Genomic DNA, 21,713 nt, shown 5'->3' with positions numbered 1-21,713 from the left:
ATAAATCATATAAAGTCTGCATGTGAAATATAACACTGAGAATATATGGCTGTATATTTTCATTACCTTTGAACCTCACAGTAGTTTTTGGGAAATTTTGAAGATATTTTATGAATTAGTATAAGGTAGTAATGCTAATAAAATAATGCATAAATGTAATTGTCCACATTTAAAACAAATGTGTTTAAAATAGATGTGTTGGGGAAAAAAATGTCTATATGCATGGCAGATGATAGATATTACCATGAAATGAATTGAGTGGAGTTTTAAGAAGGAATAATTTTGACTGATATCATATATACCACGTGTGTCTGTGGAAAAGTACATCGAGTTCCGTTGTGAGACGATGTAATTAAAATTGAAAATTCTCGTTGCAGGAGTTAAGCAACCTGTGCTCGAAGAAATGAAGCTTAACATGGTCCATTTTTAAGACACAAAAACGTGGATTTTTTTTTCCCCTAAAGGCTCTTTCAAGGCTCTTTAGTTACAAGCAGAAGTTCAAGGAGTTTCATAATGTTAATAATTCTGTTCCCTTCAGTTATATTGGCTTTTCCCATTGCAACACATGAGATGTTCTGGTTTACATTTGCAAACCTTGGAAATTTGAGAAAAATCTCAGCATTTGACATAGTTCTTGCAGATCAAAAAATATTCCTCAGTGTATTAGCTGCAAATAAACCCTTATTTTTCTTTGTAGAATTTCATGTGCAACTTCTTAAAGAGACAAAACCTGATGTGGATGGTGGGAATAGCTAAAAGAGGAGACAAAATATTCTCCATATACTCCACCCCCTCTTAGACTCGATCCATAGGAATCAGAACACAACATAAACATCCAGGAATGGAAATTCCTTATTTAGATCATCTGAAAAAAACAAACTAACACAAAACCAAAACCAAAACAACCCCCTCCCATTAAACAAAAACAAACAAAAAAATCCAAAGAAAAACCCAAACCAAAACAAAAAAACACTTTATGTTTTACACCACCTTCTGTTTTACATCAGCAGAAAAAAAACCCTCCCAACTCAACAAAAATAAAATCAAGGAAAATATGTTCCTTGTTCATTACACAATAAAGAAACAATGGGAATTATTCAAGAGACAAGCAACCCTAATTACAGGCATAGGGAGCAGGTTTTTTATTTGCAAAGCAAAACACAAACCTTGCCCTGCCTTCCAACCCACTCCACAGACCTATGGCATCAAGATTCTTAAATTCTAGCTGAAAAAAATGGCATTTTAGAAGTTAAGAATTTCTGATCATTTCCTCTTGCTGGTTCAGACATCTCCTGGTGAGTTGGTTGTTGTGAATTCCATTCTGAAGCCTGTCATTATTCCTATATGCATTGGAGAAAACAGAAGTGTGTAAATCAAGACTAAACTCCACTACAGGATCCAGTCTCTAAAAGTTTTATGCTCAAATACCAAAGTCATAACTCAGTGCTCAAGCTTCTGGATGTATTTTATGCTCTGGAATAAAAATTGGCTACAGGAGCCGGTATTAACAGCAAATCATGTCTCTGATGTCACAGAGGAAGCAAATGAGGTCTGCAAAAGAGACTCTCTGGGGGTCAAAGTTGAAATGCTGTTGTGCCCCGGAGTTTTGATTACTGGATGTTTCCTGGAACAGCAGCAGCTGAGCAACATTCCAGGCAAGTGGTCCCCTGTGGCTTGGAAGGCTGGAGTTGATGTCTCTGTGTATCCCATGGAGGATTAATGACGGTTCTGTCTTTGTCTGTCTCTCACTTGGTGGAGAATGTCTTGATAAGCATTGCTAGAGATGCCTCAAGGCACAGGGAACTCACAACTAGGGAGTTTCCACAAAGGAAAAGTATAATGGAAGGAGTTCTCTGTCAAAAATGGCAGGATTGAATAAATAACTTGAACAGTAAGAGCCCTAAAAAATGACATTTGTAATGTAGATCAATAAATTTCCTATTTATTGTCTATAAAACTGATGCTTGAGACTTAGGTCAAAAGATGGGAAGATACTGGAAAACACCCAACAACAGAATATTGGAGTAAGTCTTGGCAACACCTGAAAGGTGAAGACAGTACAAACACAGTTCCATGTGACCTTTTGATGTGCACTGACACATTATAACAAATCAAATGGCAAATATGCAGAGTTTTCTGGTTTTGGAATGCCAATGATTTCATTGTCTCAATTAAAAATCTCTTAGACCTGTTAACTTCCTGACTTTTTTGCTTTTTCTTTTCTTGTACTACAGTAGAGTTCCTTTAGTGCACTTCAGTGCACTGTACTGTAAAAGGAAAGATCCTTTCAAACAAATGCTTCTTCCAGCATTTGGTTTTTCCAAATTCCATGGTTTTTTGTAAGAGGGATGCAATTCCAGGAATGCTTAGGAATATCCAATTTAATTAAAAAAATTATTCCCCCAATGGATGCTTGGTTTCTTTTGTATAGTAAGAAAGCTTTCATATTAACAAGTCAGGGTCAGAAAAGTGCTCAAAGGTCTTAAGCACAACTAGAGCTAATAAAGAATATATTTGGAAAGAGAAGGACATTTTTCACGTGGAGAATTAGCAAAGTAAATTAAAGTTTACTAACAGTGGAATGGCCATGCCACAAAAGACTTCAGAAAAGAGAATTTTTTCAGAAAAGAGAATTTAGATTATGTAAGAGTACCCTTACATTATTAGGTCAAGAAATTTTTAGATTTTCTCAGCTGAAATCTTTCAACATCACCTTCAGAAGCCTGTGCCATATATAAACTGTTCTTGGCAGGATTAGAGTTAAAATCTAAGGTAAAATCCTTATGGAGGCAAGTAATTTGGAACACAAGTTCTGGTTTTAGAAACCTCACTAGTAAAATCCTGAATTACCTGATTAAAACACTGTAAAACTAATTTCTTTGCATTTCATCTGCTACTTTTATTAGAGAATTATTTTTTTTTTTAATTTTAGAAGACTAAATATCTGGTACTGGTACTGAAATTTCTTCTCCAGCAGATTTCTCCATGAACAGAAAAGAAAACGGGGAGGGAGTCAGGGAGAGAGACAATGTGAGAGTATTTAAATTCTCAGGTGGAGGAAGTGCTGTGTGCTCTTAAATTCCTGATGTCAAAAAGATGTTCTGATATTACAATTCCTGTTAAATGCTGATGCTTGTAAAAGTCGGTATTTACTGATTTTATTATCTAAAAGACAGAAGCTAAGGCTGTTCAAAGTTTGACCTACCTGGCTAAGTCACCATTTTTGTCTTGGTTTCATATGTTGTGATCTGTCTGAATTTTAACCTCTACAGAAATTTTAAAAACAATAAATGGGGGATAAATTGAACTACTTCTCTTACATTTTTCACTTTTCCCACTCTACACTTCTTTAGTAACAGTGCCTTTTTAGAGTGTGTCACATGATGGGGAAAAATTATTCCCATTTAATACACTTAAAAATGTAAATATTATTAATTATAGATTTCCACTAAACCCACTAATTATGAAAGCCCTCTATTCTTAATTTCACGTCATTTTTAACACAACAAAATTAAGGTTGGACTAATAGCTCTACCACACAAACTTTAGCAACTCCCTAAGAGTTAAAGTTGTCCAGTACTATCTTTTGCTTTTCCTAGTTGTCTAATGAGGTAAATTTTACTTTAGATGTCCAAATAATTTCCTTTCCTTTCCTTTCCTTTCCTTTCCTTTCCTTTCCTTTCCTTTCCTTTCCTTTCCTTTCCTTTCCTTTCCTTTCCTTTCCTTTCCTTTCCTTTCCTTTCCTTTCCTTTCCTTTCCTTTCCTTTCCTTTCCTTTCCTTTCCTTTCCTTTCCTTTCCTTTCCTTTCCTTTCCTTTCCTTTCCTTTCCTTTCCTTTCCTTTCCTTTCCTTTCCTTTCCTTTCCTTTCCTTTCCTTTCCTTTCCTGAAATTTCCTTTCCTGAAATTTCCTTTCCTGAAATTTCCTTTCCTTTCCTGAAATTTCCTTTCCTTTCCTTTCCTTTCCTTTCCTTTCCTTTCCTTTCCTTTCCTTTCCTTTCCTGAAATTTCCTTTCCTTTCCTTTCCTTTCCTTTCCTTTCCTTTCCTTTCCTTTCCTTTCCTGAAATTTCCTTTCCTTTCCTGAAATTTCCTTTCCTTTCCTTTCCTTTCCTTTCCTTTCCTTTCCTGAAATTTCCTTTCCTTTCCTGAAATTTCCTTTCCTTTCCTTTCCTGAAATTTCCTTTCCTTTCCTTTCCTTTCCTTTCCTTTCCTTTCCTTTCCTTTCCTTTCCTGAAATTTCCTTTCCTTTCCTTTCCTGAAATTTCCTTTCCTGAAATTTCCTTTCCTTTCCTTTCCTGAAATTTCCTGAAATTTCCTTTCCAGAAATTTCCTTTCCTTTCCTTTCCTTTCCTTTCCTTTCCTTTCCTGAAATTTCCTTTCATTTCCTTTCCTTTCCTTTCCTGAATTTCCTTTCCTTTCCTTTCCTTTCCTTTCCTTTCCTTTCCTGAAATTTCCTTCCTTTCCTTTCTTTCCTTTCCATTTCCTTTCCTTACCTGAAAGTTCCCTTTCCTGAAATTTCCTTTCCTTTCCTTTCCTTTCCTTTCCTGAAATTTCCTTTCCTTTCCTTCCTTTCCTTTCCTTTCCTGAAATTTCCTTTCCTGAAATTTCCTTTCCTTTCCTTTCCTTTCCTTTCCTTTCCTGAAATTTCCTTTCCTTTCCTTTCCTGAACTTTCCTTTCCTTTCCTTTCCTGAACTTTCCTTTCCTTTCCTTTCCTTTCCTTTCCTTTCCTTTCCTTTCCTTTCCTTTCCTTTCCTTCCTTTCCTTTCCTTTCCTTTCCTTTCCTTTCCTTTCCTTTCCTGAAATTTCCTTTCCTTTCCTTTCCTTTCCTGAAATTTCCTTTCCTTTCCTTTCCTTTCCTGAAATTTCCTTTCCTGAAATTTCCTTTCCTTTCCTGAAATTTCCTTTCCTTTCCTTTCCTGAAATTTCCTTTCCTTTCCTTTCCTTTCCTTTCCTTTCCTTTCCTTTCCTTTCCTTTCCTTTCCTTTCCTTTCCTTTCCTTTCCTTTCCTTTCCTTTCCTTTCCTTTCCTTTCCTTTCCTTTCCTTTCCTTTCCTTTCCTTTCCTTTCCTTTCCTGAAATTTCCTTTCCTTTCCTTTCCTGAAATTTCCTTTCCTTTCCTTTCCTTTCCTTTCCTTTCCTTTCCTTTCCTTTCCTTTCCTGAAATTTCCTTTCCTTTCCTTTCCTTTCCTGAAATTTCCTTTCCTTTCCTTTCCTTTCCTTTCCTTTCCTGAAATTTCCTTTCCTTTCCTTTCCTTTCCTTTCCTTTCCTTTCCTGAAATTTCCTTTCCTGAAATTTCCTTTCCTGAAATTTCCTTTCCTTTCCTTTCCTTTCCTTTCCTGAAATTTCCTTTCCTTTCCTTTCCTTTCCTTTCCTTTCCTGAAATTTCCTTTCCTTTCCTTTCCTTTCCTTTCCTTTCCTTTCCTGAAATTTCCTGAAATTTCCTTTCCTGAAATTTTTTCCTTTCCTTTCCTTTCTTTTTTCCTTCCTGAAATTTTCCTTTCCTTTCCTGAAATTTCCTTCCTTTCCTTTCCTTTCCTGAAATTTCCTTTCCTGAAATTTCCTTTCCTTTCCTGAAATTCCTTTCCTTTCCTTTCCTGAAATTTCCTTTCCTTCTTTCCTTTCCTTCCTTCCTTTCCTTTCCTTTCCTTTCCTTTCCTTTCCTTTCCTTCCTTCTTCCTCCTTTCCTTTTCCTTTCCTTTCCTTTCCTTTCCTGAAATCCTTTCCTTTCTTTATTTCTGTCCTTTCCCTTTCCTTTCCTGAAATTTCCTTTCCTTTCCTTTCCTGAAATTTCCTTTCCTGAAATTTCCTTTCCTTTCCTTTCCTTTCCTTTCCTTTCCTTTCCTTTCCTTTCCTTTCCTGAAATTTCCTTTCCTTTCCTGAAATTTCCTTTCCTTTCCTGAAATTTCCTTTCCTGAAATTTCCTTTCCTTTCCTTTCCTGAAATTTCCTTTCCTGAAATTTCCTTTCCTGAAATTTCCTTTCCTGAAATTTCCTTTCCTGAAATTTCCTGAAATTTCCTGAAATTTCCTGAAATTTCCTTTCCTGAAATTTCCTTTCCTGTCCTTGTCCTTGTCCTTGTCCTTGTCCTTGTCCTTGTCATTCCGGGAATTACTGCACTGAATAGCAAAAGAGCCCTTTAAGTGACTTGAAAAGGAGCTTTTTATAGGGTAAGTTTTCTAGGTAGAAAAGGAAAGAGGGAAAAGTGGTACATGGGGACACACACCGTGACAGGTGAGATCAGTCTGGTCAGCAGAGATCTGTTTGCTCTTTGAACTGCTGTTTCCTGGCAGATGAGTTTATTAAACATTATTTAAATAGTACAGCACTGCACACTTCCAATGCTTGTAGAACTTGGCTGCAAGCTTTCCCAGCATGGATTTGGAATTTACAGTGCACAGCTGCTGAACATTAGAGTCACTTGGAATTATGTGGAATCTGAACACTTTTTCTCTGCACAGGATACATATGCAGAGTCACTGCTTCTGTCTGCACTCCAAAATGTGCAGTAGATATTCTAAAAACAATCCTTCTCTTCACAAGGAACTATTTTAATAAGTGATTTTTTAATATATTATTTTAATACAGTCCAGATTTAGTTAAGAAGTGAGTTTCTCCTGATAGTATTCTTATGCCAGGGCTTCTTAGTTCATCCTTACCTGGTCACTCTCAAATGTCTGGATTTAGTTAAGATATAAGTTTGTATTAATAATATTCTTATACCTGGTGTTCTTATTTAGTTCATCCTTACCTGGTCACTCTCAAATTATTGTTTTCATACTCTTTTTTGATTCTTATCATTAGATCCAAAACCAGAAAGTGTAATAGCATAGAAATATTACAAGACATTGTTGGTTTAAGTAACTTTTCAGGAAATACATATATCCCTCCTGCCTTGGAATTTTGACAAATATATATATATATATATATTTAGACCTGTCATTTAATCCTCTTTTAGTAAATCCAGCTATTAGTAGCTAGAACAAGATAATATAAAGAAGAATATATGATAACAGAGTAGGAGTTCAGCACAGTAAGCAGCTACTACAGGCTGCAAAGTCAACTTATCTTTCCAGGTTGAGTGTGTGTTACACACTAAGGAAGTACATGAGGTGCAAGTAAAGGTGAGTGATAACTTTTTATGGACCAAAAGGTGAGAAGAAACCACCTGAGTTCCCAGTAGCCAACAAATATATGTTTTTGTACTCAGATTAGGGTACACAGTCATATCCAATTACATTATATTCATTAAATATTTGGGGGGTTGATTGTGTGCCATGCCTGCATTCCTCTGTCCTTTAACCAATTTTAATCGAGAGATTCCCATTTCCAGACGTTTAGGATTTTCCTGTGCTTTCATTGGTACATCCCACAACAGCTACCTCCCTAAAACTGCCCTGCCAGGGAACTGGCAGTCATTTTTTACTCCTGATTATAAATGTCTGTCTTCTTTGAAGTTTGGTTTTATAATCTCTGCATTCAAGTAATCACCACAGCACAGAACTTGCCGTGTTTTGTTCTTCAGCAGAGGTGACTGGAATCTCCTTGAGGGAAAGCTTTACTTGTGCTGTTGATGTAATCAAAATGTTCTACACTGAGTTTGACAGGATTTTCTTTTTCACTGTTTTTGTTTTCAAGTATGATAAAGTGAGTAATCTTCTTTAATGGTCTGCTGTCGAATTTGCAGTTCTCCTTACAAGAATTAACAGAAAAGCCACACACACACACAAAATGTTTGATCTGTTCTTATGTATTTCATGGGCAAAAGATAATTTAAATAAAAATGGGGTAAAAAATATGCAGGGGAGATATCAATATAAAATCAAACTTTTATTCAAACTAGAAGTATTTTTTTCTGAGTTCTCTTGATCCATTTTAAGAAGCACATCCTTCTTAAGCTAATAATGTTTTGTAGATTGATTTTAATATTTTCTCTACTGTAATATTTCACCCTCCCACTAATATGAAAAAATATATCAAGTTTTTACCATTTGATTCAGCCTGAAAATAAGAACATGTTCTCTAAAGACATTAGATGGAACACATTTCTGTGCAATACTTTCAAATTTGAGTTGGAAAGTTTTAAAGGTGGGGTTTTTTCTGCCAAAAATATTTTTCTAGATATAATAAACACAGCTTGCATTACGAGAGAGGTAGTAGAAACAGATAATGGTCCTTTCTGCTTTCAATTATATCCAACAATTTCAGGAGCATGAAATTATCATTATCTTAGATGCCTCAACTCATTTGTGTCGGGAATTTCAGAACAGTGATTTTAACTGTTAAATTTTGTAAGTTCTAGAACTACAGTCAAATTTCAATTGATTATATCCCTTCAATGACAAAAGGAAACAGCCACGCTTCATTTTCTGCTCGCTAATATAAATTGTCTGGAATAAACATGAATCCAACTTCCAATGTATTTTAACCACACTTTAAGTTTTACAGCAGGCAATCACACAAATATCTTTTTGTGATAGTTTGGATGCAGACTTTCCTGTCAATTTATTTCATACTTATAGCAACGCAATGTTTCTCTCCTTGGAGTAATGTTGTATATTTTTCTACCTGAGATAGATGTGTAGAAAAACTTGAAAGGACAAAAGTATCTTTTTACTGCAGTTCAAATGTTCATTTTATAAATGCAAGGTGGAAAATCCCTTGTCCCATTTTAGCAGCACACTTATGTGAATCACTATAAAAACTTCTCAAAATTCATCTGGAAATTCTTCAATCCTTTCACCTCCTGGAATATTTATTGTCTTTATATAGGAGGTTTCTCCCTGGACTATGCACTGTTTTACATCACCTCATTTGCACAGAAACAAATGAACTCTTCCAATTGCACAAACCAAAATTTTAATCAAGGGGAGTGAAAATAACTTTAAAGGCACTTAAATCACACTCAGAAATCAAAACAGTCTGGTTTTAGCTATGTGACATAGATAAAGATGGTTTTTAGGATATCAGTATTGCAAACAAAAAAAATTAAGATGCTTTCAAGACACAGATTGAAAGGCAGAGTTCTTTTTAGGTGTGATTAAAAAAATCTAAGTATAACCAATTTTTATTAATACTTCCATTTTTGCTAATAAATTATCTACAATTCTTTCTGATGCCCATGCACATTACTCCTGACTGTACAAGTCCCTCTAGTGGCACCACTTATGCAACAGATAGCCATAAAAACTTTGTTCTGTTCCTCATTCTTTATCTATAAAATACCTAAAAGGTTTCAGTTGAACAATTAGAACAATATTAAGCTTTCAACTCATTTGATGGTCCCAGTAACAGTTCAACTTGTGTTCATGTTATTCACACCATGTATGCTGATGATTAATTTGTTTTCCTGGAAAATTAGCATTGTTGATATCAGTGGCCTTTCAGACTTAGAAAATAAGATCTGGAGTATGATATGTCAAGTTGGTTGTTAGCTATGAAATATTAAGAATTAAGAACTCTATATTCTCACCTGTTCTGTGGCTTCTGACTATAAAATAATTTCAAATGCTTTTGTATTCTGCATTTGGAAAATACTCTTCCTTGTTTAAAATAGTTATAAATGATACAATTTTTAAAGTCAGAGGCACTATTTTATTTGATCTTTCTCATTTGCATGAGAACAACATTTACCTTAACACTTCCTAGGGCAAAACCCACTAACTTCTGCCTACTGTTTACCTCCAATATAGAATCAAGTAATCATTTCAGAATTACCAGCAATCCACCTTGAAAGGATGTTTTAGAAATTTAGGCTTAGATATTAACAACATCTGCACCAGGATATTTCAAATTCCTGCTTGAGTTGTTATGAGTGACTGATTATCCCGAAATCAGGGGTTCAAATGGATTTGTTCTCTTTCAAAGGCTTTTTTTTTCTTGGAAATAGGTCCATTTCTAAATTGAAATGTCTAGTTGTATATTTAATTGCTGTTTATTGCTTTTTATGTCCAGTGACTATATATGTCTTTCAAAATCTGGAATTAAGCATCACAGATCAAAAGATGAAATGATTCATACTGTATAATGTTAAATAATAATGTAAGATTCAGGCTACTAATTCAGTTGCTAGGTTTCCAGATATACCATCTACTCTTTATTATTGTAGTTTTCTCCTATTACATCAGTAGTTGGTGACTACAACAAATATATTTAGTTCTTTGTATTTACAGAAATATCTTATTCTTCCAAAAAGTGATGGTGGCCTTTTAAAGTTATTTGTGGAGGTCATCATAATTTATATTCAGTCTTACATTATCTAATAATTATTAACAAAGCTGACAAAGTGTTTAAGGTGATCCAAATGAAGAGATTTCAGGAATCGAAGTGGAACCTTTTTTGGTTTATATGAGGTTTTTTAGGGAGGTGTTAATCATCTTTTAAAGATGAAAAGCATAATCTTAACTGACAGATTGTGAGTTTCCACTAATTTCACTGGACAGGATGATCCCGATAGGAGTCTTGGGGACTGGAGATAAAATATATGGAATAAAATATTGGCAACACTTGTTCCTCAAAGCCTTTAAAGAACATTATTTCTTTACCCTCAGTCACTCTAAGCCTGGATGGGATTTTTTTTAAACAGCCAATGCACGTTGGTGGTTTTCATATAACTTACACAGCACCACAATAAATTATACTGTGAATAAACCCTGCTGAATAGAACCAACCATGCATCTAGAAAGTAGGTGTTCAGATCCTGTTCCACATTATTAGAAAACACTGCAAGGATTAGTAAAAGGCAGCCAGATAAAATTGTGGCAGGAAAGGATCTGAGCTGGCAAAGTCAGGCAGAAGTTCTAGAGAAATATCGAATCATAGCAAAGACAGAGCAACAGACACCTGTGCAGAGTGTCTTTCACTGCAAGCAGAGAAAGTTTCCAAGTTTAAAGTAAGCCCTCCAAGGGGTTTGCCAAGTTCAATTATCAGATTGTGTCTGCATTCCAAGGCGCCTTTTTCATCTTTAAGGGCAAAGCAAAGGTTGCCTGAGAGATCCAAATTTACTGAAGTCACTGTGCCTGTCTACTTCTATATGTCAGTGTGAGTGTGTGCTGAGGACAGATGTTTTCAGGCCTGGAATAGCCTGTTTGATGCTAATACTTATTCAATATTAGTTACAGTTGTATCTTGTGTAAAACTTAAGACTAAATTCAGCAGATTTGTTCAGTAGTGGTATCAAGGACCTTTGCATATGACTTAAAATATTTTGCCTCATCATTTCCAGGAGTAGTTAAAATTATATCATCCATGTCTCACACATGATGTACTTATTACATCCTATTGCTAGTTTTACATGGGAACAACTGCTTCTTGTAGAGGTTAACTCGATCTGATGTGCAGAAATGGATACATCACATCGCACCAGCTGCTAAAATAATGCAAACATGTATAGGAGTTCCTGCTCAAACAGAACATTAATCTGTGGTAGTGGTAAACACGTCTGCTCCAGTGCCTGGAGCAATTCCTGCATTACGCTGTGGTTGTAAAAGGGCAAAATGATACGTCTTTATAATAAGTCTGGTTGTTTGCCTTTATTGTTATTTGTACTGAGCCAACCTCAATGTTTTCTCATTTTCATCTACAAGGCAGCAGCACCAAAAGGGAAAAACAATCAGGAAGATTCAAATCTTTATGTAGATACCATGCTAGTTCAAGTAAAATAGGATATAGCCACAGGGTTTGATTTCAGAAGCAATATATGCTAAAGCATGTGAAAATGTTTCCATTTTTCTCAAGTATTATAAATCTCAAGTAGAGTATTTAGATACAGACAGCTCCAATTTGTCCATTTGAAAGCAAAACTCCAGTTTTATCAAAACCTACAATAGGAATGAATGATTCTGAACTTACTTTTGGTTTCACCATTTATATGGGCACAGTGTAAGACTTAAGTTCTTGCCTCCTCATGAAAGGGTCCAAATTTTAAATTAAAAGTCTCTTTTAATGTTGTAAATATGGATTTTTTTAAAGTTTCAGCAATAATATTTCAATGGCAATTTGAGTGTAGGTCATTAAAACTGGGCATGTAATCTTTTTAATGTAACCCAGAATGTTTCTATCATTGTCATTTTACATTGTTATGGCAATATTTACTTTTGGTTCTAATTGCTAAAGAAACATCCTCCTGCAATCATTAATTGTTTCTACATATTCTCAGGAAAGAACCCAAGAAGATTTATGTGCTATTAAGGGTGGAAGTCTTCTAACTTGCAGGAGATAAACAGTTTAGACACAGCCTTGATAAATGGCCCCACTTCATCCCTCACAGTTATGCCACAAGGACTATTTGGGTACTGTGAGCAGAATTTGGTTCACTCTCTAACAACTACAAGGTTTTTGCCTCTTTTTTTCCAAGTATTTTTTTTGGTAATAAAATTATTTTATCATGTCGAGACTCAACTCAATTTGTAATTAATTCAGCTGGAATTATTTTATTTACTGAGATGGATAAAACCCTTATATAAAAGCTTACTTGTCTTGGACTCCAAAGTTTGATTAGCGTGTAATTCTGCTTGCTCTTGCATTTTAATTCAGATGCTTTCCTAAACCACATTCACACTCACCTCTCTGACAATACTATGAGGAAAAGTTTGGCTCCTTCATTGCCAGTGAGGCCACAATATTTATTTTTTGTGGTCTAGATGTTCCATTCCTCTCCTCCAGGATCTGTGATTTAATTAATTCAGCTGTTTTTATCTGGAATCCCTTTGCTCCGCTGCAGCAAGACTGCACTCACTAAATTTAAATATTGAAAATGTTCACTGCCAACCAATTTGTTATTCTTGAAAGATTTCCAGGACAATTCTATTACTATTAAACCTTCTTGCAAAACATAAATATCTTAGACTGTATCTTCTACTTTTCTTATTAATCCAAATAATTCAATTTATTTTAAGAAACTGCAAGTGAAAAAACACAGAAACTAACTTTCCAGTATCACCACTTTAAAATTTGGATATTTTATTTATTTTATAAATTAATATGGAAAGGCAAAAGAAAATACTGGAAATTAAGAAAGAGTTGTGATGTGGGCTCTTCTGTAACATCAGTGTGTAAACTATGAAAAATACTAACATTTTACAATCTTGTACATCATTATAATTTTCTAATCATGATTCTGTACTTTAGTGAAAAAATAAATTGAAGGAAAAAAGTTTTTGCGTGTAACAGGATGGGGATGAAACCACTGTAGAGCACATTTTACCAGTAATTTCCCTAAAATATTGCTTAGGTTCATTTTTGCTTAATTAACTTGCACCTTCTTTCACAGTGCAGAGGATTAGAATTAGCATGCTCAGTAATACGTCGGAATAGGTCCATACCATACACAACCCAACTGAAAAGAAAAACATAATCTAGTGACAAAACTTTCATAATTAACAGTCAAGACTTGGCAAATGACTTTCCTGGATCCTCAAAGTGTAGGAATCATGGTGTATACCAAAGTGGAATCATTGCCTATAACAAAGGGTTCTGCAGGACAGTGAATTCCTGACTGAAGTGTTGAAGTTAGTTCCGTAATTCCAACAATATTTTTAATGTCAGAATTCAATTACCTATTGAGCCTGCTGTTAGTACTCTCGTCTTTCTAGAAGATTTGTTTGAATATACAATTTTCTTTATGATTATTATCTTTTGTTATCTTTTCTTTGTATCCATAAGAGAAAAGGTGATAAACCTGAAATCTTATAAAAGTAATTTTTTTCTCCCCTTTATGTGTGTGGAGCAGTGGAGTTTTTAAACACAGAAAATTTTCAAAATCTGAAAATACTTAAAAAACTTCATGTGAATTGCTGTACATGCCATAAGCATATTTGGGGACTATGGTAGGAAGAAGTATCAGTAGTGATCTAACATTAGCCTGTCATTAAATACACTGAAAAGTAAAGAAGTTGGTAAACTAAAAGGCCTGTTCATTAAAAAAAAAAAAAAAAAAAAAAAAAGGTGTACAATTCTACAGAAACAAGAATATAATGTATAACAAAGCGGAACTAATTTTTGATTTTATGGGAAAGATGCAATTTATAACCCTGAATAAGAGAGATATTATTAGAAGGTTCATTTCTGGTTACACTGCCAAATCAGCAGTGTATTCTATTCACTAAAAAAGGTATTGTCTCAGACTTTAGGAGATCAATAATACATTGTGGTTTTCTTAGGATACATGTTGTAGTTAAGGTCAGTATGTGTGAGTGTTACCCTCCTAAAAAATCCTAATGCGGGTGTCTTGCTCCAAACATTACAGTATTTTTAAGACTAGTGAATCCTGAGTGCTGCAGGAAAAGGTGTTTTAAGTTTATTGCAAATCTATTCTTGGTCAGTGTCTTAATTAAAATGTTTGCTTTGGTCACATTAAACAACATACAGTAGTGAATAATGGTTCAAAGGACTAACATATTAATGAAAAAGTAATGGCTTTTTCTTTTAAAGGAAGTCACAGTTTTACTATAATTAACACTATCATGATACATTAAAGATAAATCATGTATAGGTAACTACACAAAGAAGAAAGGACAACCTATTTTGTGTAATTCTATTTCTATGCTATATTTCCTTCCTTGTTTGTTTTTTATTAACAGAAAGATGATCCCTTTATTTAAGAAAACAACAATAAAAGCAGAATAGATATTTTTGTGTTCATAGGGCGGATCACATTGTGGTTTGTTTTAAGAATGGGAATAAAAAGAATTCCTTGCTTCTCCAAAAACTTTCTCTCTAGAAATCTGAGTATGAAGGTACTCAAACTGTGTCTCCTCTTCTTTATCTGACCTGATGCAATTATCCCTTTCAAAACTTATTACTTCAGTGTTTACTATACTAAGTGGCTTTACATTTCAGGAGGGAGGGAAAGTGGGTATACAAATAGGACTCTACTTTTTATATGTAATATTTTTACCATCCTCTATTATGTTGAGCATGTCTACATACATCTGAAAAATTTAAGCACAGTGGTTAAGATTTTATTTGGAGTTCACTATAATACACAAGTTTATAAAAATTTAATCTGCATGTAGATGAACGAGCACTGTTTTTTCAAAGTTGTTCCCCAGGAAACTCCGTAGCCAATTAAAAGCTGGTGAAGGGACACTTCAGATGGAATGTCACCCATCCTTTTTAGCAGTTTGGTTCCCTCACAGTTTCCTGTGGCTTGTGGAGTCCAAGGAGAGCAGGAGGCAAAGCTGTGCTTTGCATGTGGGAGGAAACACTCACAGATTTTGTCTGTACTCCTGTCACATCTCTCACTGCCTCCTCTTTGTATTCAGCTCTAGTCTGACAGGACATGTAAAAGCAACAGAAGTGGTAAGTCAGACCTTCCAAGCTCCTTGAGGAAGGGATTGGGTTTTGTTAATGGCAACTAAGGATGTATAATGTGCAGTGTGGCCACTTGATGTGTCATCTTAACCTGTGGGACCTTTATCTATGATGTCCTGCACTAGTATTTCATGGCAGGTAGGTTAGGAAGCATCTCACTACTGAATCAAGACTTGGAATTCAAGTCTGAATTCTCACCTATTACCCCAAAAATCTAACCTTGCAATTAGCACTTCTTTCTTTTTCACCTTGTTAATTCCAAAACAGAACAGTATTGAGACTCATGGAATCAGAGCAGTTTGGGTTCTCCTTTTGTCTCCCCTGGAACTTAAGGCAAAATACTACTCACTATTTCACTATTTTGAAATGTATCCTGAAGCTTTTCCTTATGACCTTCTTTTTGGAAAAAGGTTTTCCTTATAAGATGTTAATACAGCCAAATACGGGAAATATTGCAATGTTGTAGGCTCTCTGTAATCTGAAAAGATCCTGCTAAATAACCGCAAATACTTACTTCTGTGTTGGCTTTGCTCGTTGAACAACTCCTTCGGAAATAATCCTTAAATTAATAATTTTAAAAACAGTCTTTATTCTCACATTACAAAGTAGGTGTTTTCGTACAAAGCCTTTCTGAACATCCATTTAGGCACCTCAGCGGGAACTCTGGTGTTCTCTCGTTCGGAATCTTGTACTACCCATTGACTTCAATGGGATTTTTGAACCCTGAGAAGCCATGGCAATCCTTTTTTTTTTTTTTTTCTCTCCCACGTGTGGATTTAGACACCTGATTTGAGGAATTCACATGCAGAAATACTGATATGAGTATGGGGGGGGGGTTCCCTGTCTTTTTAGAAATCAAAAAATTGAATAGTTCGATGGATTAAAGAAAAACAACAACAACAACAACAACAAAACCACAGAGGGCCGTGGCTGGGGTGTGCTGTGAGCGCGGCACTTCCACAGGTGCGACACCTGGCAGGGGTGGGGTGGCTGAGGACGGCAGATGTGACCAGCTTACACACCACACCCACGCCCCCGAGGAGGCGGCTTCCCTATCCTTACCCACGCTCCTGGTATCTGGCGAAGGAATTAATTTAAAAAAAAAAAGAAAGAGAGAGAGAGAAGAAAAAGAGTAAATGTTGCGGGGATGCCCGGACCGGCTCACACCTGCTTGTCTCTTGTATCCCCTTGCCGTAACTTTAAGAAGCGATGCCAGCGGCATCCCAGTGGCCGCCGGGGCGGGCCCCGCTCTCCTGCGAGACGGAGGAGACGCGTTTAAAGGCCCGCACCCCCCTTAGACCGCGGCCCTTCCCGATCGGAGCGCACCCCTCGGGATGCGATTTTTCCCTTGCCTTGTCGACTAACCCCCTCTAGCGCCGAGCCCGCCGCACTCGCCCCGCGGGCCGCCGGCACCGGGCGAGGCGAGGGGGCGCTTCCCTCGCCCGCCTCACGCCCCGCGCCCCGCGTTCCCCTCGGGCGGGCGGGCGGGCGAGGAGGGGCGGCCGCTCCTTCGCTCTCCATCCCTCCCTCCATCCCTCCGTCCCTCCCCGCTGCCCCCGCTGGCTGGCGGGGCTCGGTGCCGGAGCGCCCCCGGCGCGGGGCCGCGCTGGCTCCCGGCGGACCCGGCCCCCGCCGCGCTGGGTGCAGCGGGGCGGCCCCGCGGCCGCGCCGGAGGAGGAGGAGGAGAGGAGGAGAAGAGGACGAGAGCGCTCCCGCGGGCGGCAGCGGAGCGGCGGCACCAAAAAACTGCGGCACGCAAATCAGGAGGGAGCAGCGAGCATCACACCAGAGCCGCCCGGTTTCTGATTGCTCCGCGGCAGGAGCGGGGAGAGACGCACACACACACTGAGAGAGAGAGGGGCGAGCGGTGGAGACGGGGGGGACGGCGACGGGAGAAGGTTTCGGCGATGCCGCCCTGCAAGTTTTTCTTGATGCGTTCGGGAGCGTGAAGGAGGTTCACCGGCGCTTCTCGCCCTCCTGCCCCGGGAGCTCGGCGGGGCGGGGGCGAGACACTCCAAGCCTGAGAAGCTGAAGCCCCTCGGCGCTGCCTCCGGCCGGGGATGCAGGGCACCGTGCGGCGTGGCCGGGGGAGAAGGCTGCTCCCGCCGACGAGGCTGCTGAGGCTGCCAGGGGCGCTCCTGCGGGGCTGAAGGTGCCACCGGGCAGAACAGCGGGAGGGAGCGGGGCGCGACCCCCGAGTCCTCGCCACCACCGCCTCGAAGTTGCCGGAGCTCTCCCGGTTCCCAGGGCGGCTGCCGTGCCCCGGGACCCCGCCGGTGGATGCTCCCGCCCCGGCCCGGGCAGCCCCCGGTGGCATCGCGGGCAGTGCGGGCAGCGCATCCCGCGTCCCCCCCGCGCCGGCCTGAAGGAGGACGGGTAGCCCCCGCGGGCCGAGGGCGCGGGGGGCACCAGCCATGGGGTGTTGTGAGATGAAGGGGTTATTGCTCTGGAGAGTCGGCCTCTTCCTCCCCCTGGTGACAGCGCGCCCCGCCGCCGCCGGGCACGTCGCCAGCAACCACGGTAAGTGAGGACGGCCGAGGGAGAGTGCGGGTCCGGGATCCCCGCAACTTTGCGGCGGGGTGCGGGGACGGAGGGAGTGGATCTCCCTCTGCTCGGTGCCCATCCTCTCCCGGCCCCTGATGGGGGCGCAGGGATGCAGGACGCGGTGCCGCCCGGAGGCCACCGCTCCCTGCCGCCTGTGCCCCGCACAAGTTGTGTGTTTGGGGACAGTGGGGCTCTGCTGCCCATCCCGCCCCGCCAGGGCGAGGTGCTGTCCCCGCTCAGCGGGATAACGCCCCAGAGCTCCCCACAGTCAGCCCGGTCATCGCCGGCCTCAGTGGTTTGGGAGGAGCAGCATGTCACTCGAACTTGCCTCCCGGTGTGACAGAGCGGTAGCATCCTTTCACTTGAAATGTGGTTTTAAGGTTTACCTTAAAAAGGTTTACCCTAGAAAGGTTTACCTTAAAAAGGTTTACCCTAGAAAGGTTTACCTTAGAAAGCTTTACCTTGCCCAACGCAGAGCACCTCCAGCATGGGTTTTGGAGAGCTCACTGCGCGTTAAGGGAAATCGCTGCTCGTCCGAGAACTGCCCAAAGGCGTCTGACTGTCCTTAACATCCAATTTTTGCGTGCTACGGTCTGATTGTCCGGAAAAAAATCCCGTTTAAAATCTCTGTAAGAGGTGCGTGCTCATCAGGTCTTGCCGAAGACGGTGTTTTAATTCGTGTTGTAAGGTGTGCGTGTAAGAAAAATGCCTCCCAATTAAGAAGGGAATAATTCTGTTTGTAAAAATGAAAATGCATAGCACACTCAGAGGATATAAAATATGATTCGGAAGGACTGAAGAAGCCCAGACCTGATTGTGAAACATGTTACATATTATCAAACACCTGGTAGAGCAGAGTATTTCCTTAACTGCTTGGTTTCTGTACATCTCTCTATTTAAGTTATAGAGGATACACCTAGTCCTAAATTTTGAGAGTCTTACGTACTTTTAATATTGGTTTTGTACAGTTTTGCTTTTTTGAGGCTTTAGTGTGATGCGACTGAAATATGGGAATTGAAGAGTATTGAATGAAGCAACAGAGTGTTGCTTCTGCCTGAAATTATTTTACCTGATGTACTGAAAGGGGTTCTGAAAATGGTTGTGGTGGAAATGATGGTGAGAGAAAACAAACTGGGCTTAGCCATGGAGTGCTATCAAATATACAGTTAATGTATTTTCACATTTTTGTTCTACAGTCTATTTTCAGGGTTCATTTTTTCCACCTGAGTAACAGTGAAAAAAGGGAATAAAATACCTAGAAAACAGGAAGGTACGATAGTATGGCCACAAATACCCTGTACCATCAGCGTGAGTTATGGCAGGGACATTCCAAGTTACTATTATTCCTCTGCATCTTCTATGCTGAATGTGATTAATAATTCCAGTTTATAATAGTATAGGATAGAGTCATATCAATGCTATATTAGATTTTGCCCTTTCCCATGGCTTGGGAGACATCAGACTCTCACAGTAATACAACACAGTTTTCCTTTTATGTCACAGACATTAGTGCATTCCCATATCTGCTACATTACCGCAAGGCCTGACAAGACACATGAATGCAGTTTGAAAAATAATCTATTCAAGGCATATGCATCAAAGGCAAAGAATTTTTAGCAAGTTAGGTGAGGTTTTAAACTAATATTTGATATTCTAGGATTAAATTTTAATTAGTGTTTTAAAAGGAAAGTGAAAAATGGGGAAAATAGTTGCCAAAACAATTTAGCCTGGAGAAAAGTCTGCCAAGGATGAAGTGGGTTTTTGATGTTGACATAACTTTTCCCAACAAGTTCTGCATAGAGTACTGGGGAGTTACCTGACTTCTGAATAACTTCCCTTTCTTGCTTCAAAATTTCAAATAAAAGGAGCAACCTCTTATCTTTGGTATGGTCACTGTACCATACAAGTCAAACAATAAGTTTAACTCAAAAAAATCCAGGTGAACTGAAAACTGACTGAATTAATACAGGTGTTTTAATATGCACAAGCCTGTCTGATTAATAAAATTCTAGCAAGAAGAGTCTCCTTTTAATGATGACTTTCTCTAAATCCAGGAATTGAATGAAAGAATACTACAATAAAAAAGTTGCCTCACTGTTGAAGCACTTCAATGTGTAAGTTTAAAATGCTATTTACTAACATTTGGAATCTCATCTGTAGAGGATTTTTTTAAATCTTGTGAGGAAATATAATCTCTTAAATTTTCATCATGCACCTCTTGGAAACATGTTTGCAATAATTGCTGTTGGGTTTTCACTAGTAATTATAATATTGATATATTAACTCGGTTTTATTATCTAGTATATTTGGTCTTCTATTTTGTATTTAGAAACATATCAGCATTGATAATAAAGTACAAAGGAATGTTTTGTTTGCGTTTCTTGATTGTTTGTGGGGAAAGGATGGAAAGGCAATAGGTTTATTAATCTGACTTGGTAAACAGACAGCCCTTCCACTTCACTCTTACTGGTTTATTTCCTGTTATTAAAGAGGGATTTTCAAAAAATGAATATAATCTCATTTTATAAATTGGCATTATAACTATGTTGGGATTAATCTTTCTGTTTTCATCAAACAGAAAGAAATACATACTTTGTTTTGTATGGTTCCAAGGCTCTTAGGTTGCCTTTCTTCACCCAATAAATCAATGTGTGGTGTCTTACAGTATCTGTAACAAGGCAGACACAAACAATACTGTTGACAGGAAAGCAAAATTACTCATTCATCTTAATGGAGTGGTAAGTTCAAAACCAAATTATGACCATGCCAAGGGCAAGTTTTTACTGCTAAGAAAAACCCTGCATGTGTTCTGTGTAACAAAACTGCCTGAAACATAAGGCTCAATTAGTGGAGTTAGTTGAGTGCTTGCACGTCCGGGTTAAATTTCCAAGAGTTGTCTGTGACATCCAGTATGAACAAGTTGCATTACTAGGCAAGATTTCTGCCTGTGTTGTAGCTTTGCTCTTTGATTGAAGAACACAATGAATTGGGCAATTGCTCTAAAACCTAAATTTACAGATAACAGCCTCTGTAGACCCATGCAGTTCTTTGTGCAGGACATGTAGGAGCTTTCCAGATAAAGGTCATGTCAGGTAACAGCTTGATGATACCCTGTGCTCTCTGTGCACACTTATATGTTTCTTTTATACAAACCAGAAGGAATTTTTGCACCATGGCTTCTTTCAGGTTCTATCTGCCATTATGTATCATCACACAATTAATTTCTGAAGTAAACTATAGAATTTGCAGAGTTTATAACACATTATGTCTGTCAGTGAACTCTAAAAGGAAGCTGTTGCTTTTTCAGTTACCAGGTACTGTTACATCTTGTCAGGTTATGCAAGGTTGGTCTCTTTATACATACCTCTAAAAGGCATCTACATTCATTCTCTTCTTCTTACAAAAATGTGGAGGTAAGAAATAATGTCATCAAGTGTCACTTCTCAAATTCACATAGCCTTCGTTTTTACAACACCTACACTTGATGTAAATTGGACAGCTCAAAGTAAAGTTATTTGATTCTGGTATTAAAATATCAGACAGATTACTAATGACCTTAAGTCATTCAACAGTTGAAAGGAGTTGGCTTCTTTTTATTCACATATTTGGTTTTTTAGAAGTGCAATCCCCCACAGATAAGTGCTCTTTCTGAATCCAGCTCTCAGAATTTTTCTGTAGCAATAAGGAGACCAAGGACTAAGTGTTTGGAGTGACTGAACTTTTCTCTGAATGAAATTGATGTTTTTCCGCTAGAGGATATTTCTCATTTTGAGGACTTAAAGCAGTGTAAAGAAGGCTGTACTGCTGCCTGCATTGTGTTCATCTTGCTGTTCAGTTGTCCAGCTAATATTTTTTATAAACA

The 21,713-nt window shown here is 38.4% G+C and overlaps 1 protein-coding gene across 6 annotated transcripts in view; it reads left to right on the top strand.

Moving 5' to 3' along the window:
- The first annotated feature begins 16,948 nt into the window (after positions 1–16,948).
- The window catches only part of EPHA6 (EPH receptor A6), a 455,633-nt gene continuing 450,868 nt past the window's right edge, over positions 16,949–21,713 (top strand). For all 6 annotated transcript variants that reach the window (XR_004355102.1, XM_032678076.1, XM_032678079.1 and 3 more), the window contains exon 1: positions 16,949–17,827. Coding sequence is in view for 5 of the 6 variants with exons in the window: in XM_032678076.1 (XP_032533967.1) it covers positions 17,722–17,827 (106 nt within the window). In the remaining variant the exon portion in view is untranslated. The remainder of the gene's footprint in view (positions 17,828–21,713) is intronic.

This window comes from Chiroxiphia lanceolata, chromosome 2 (genome assembly GCF_009829145.1).
Source record: "Chiroxiphia lanceolata isolate bChiLan1 chromosome 2, bChiLan1.pri, whole genome shotgun sequence".
NCBI lineage: Eukaryota > Metazoa > Chordata > Aves > Passeriformes > Pipridae > Chiroxiphia > Chiroxiphia lanceolata.
The sequence above is the reverse complement of the archived record's forward strand: the minus strand, read 5'-3'. Positions and strand labels throughout refer to the sequence as shown.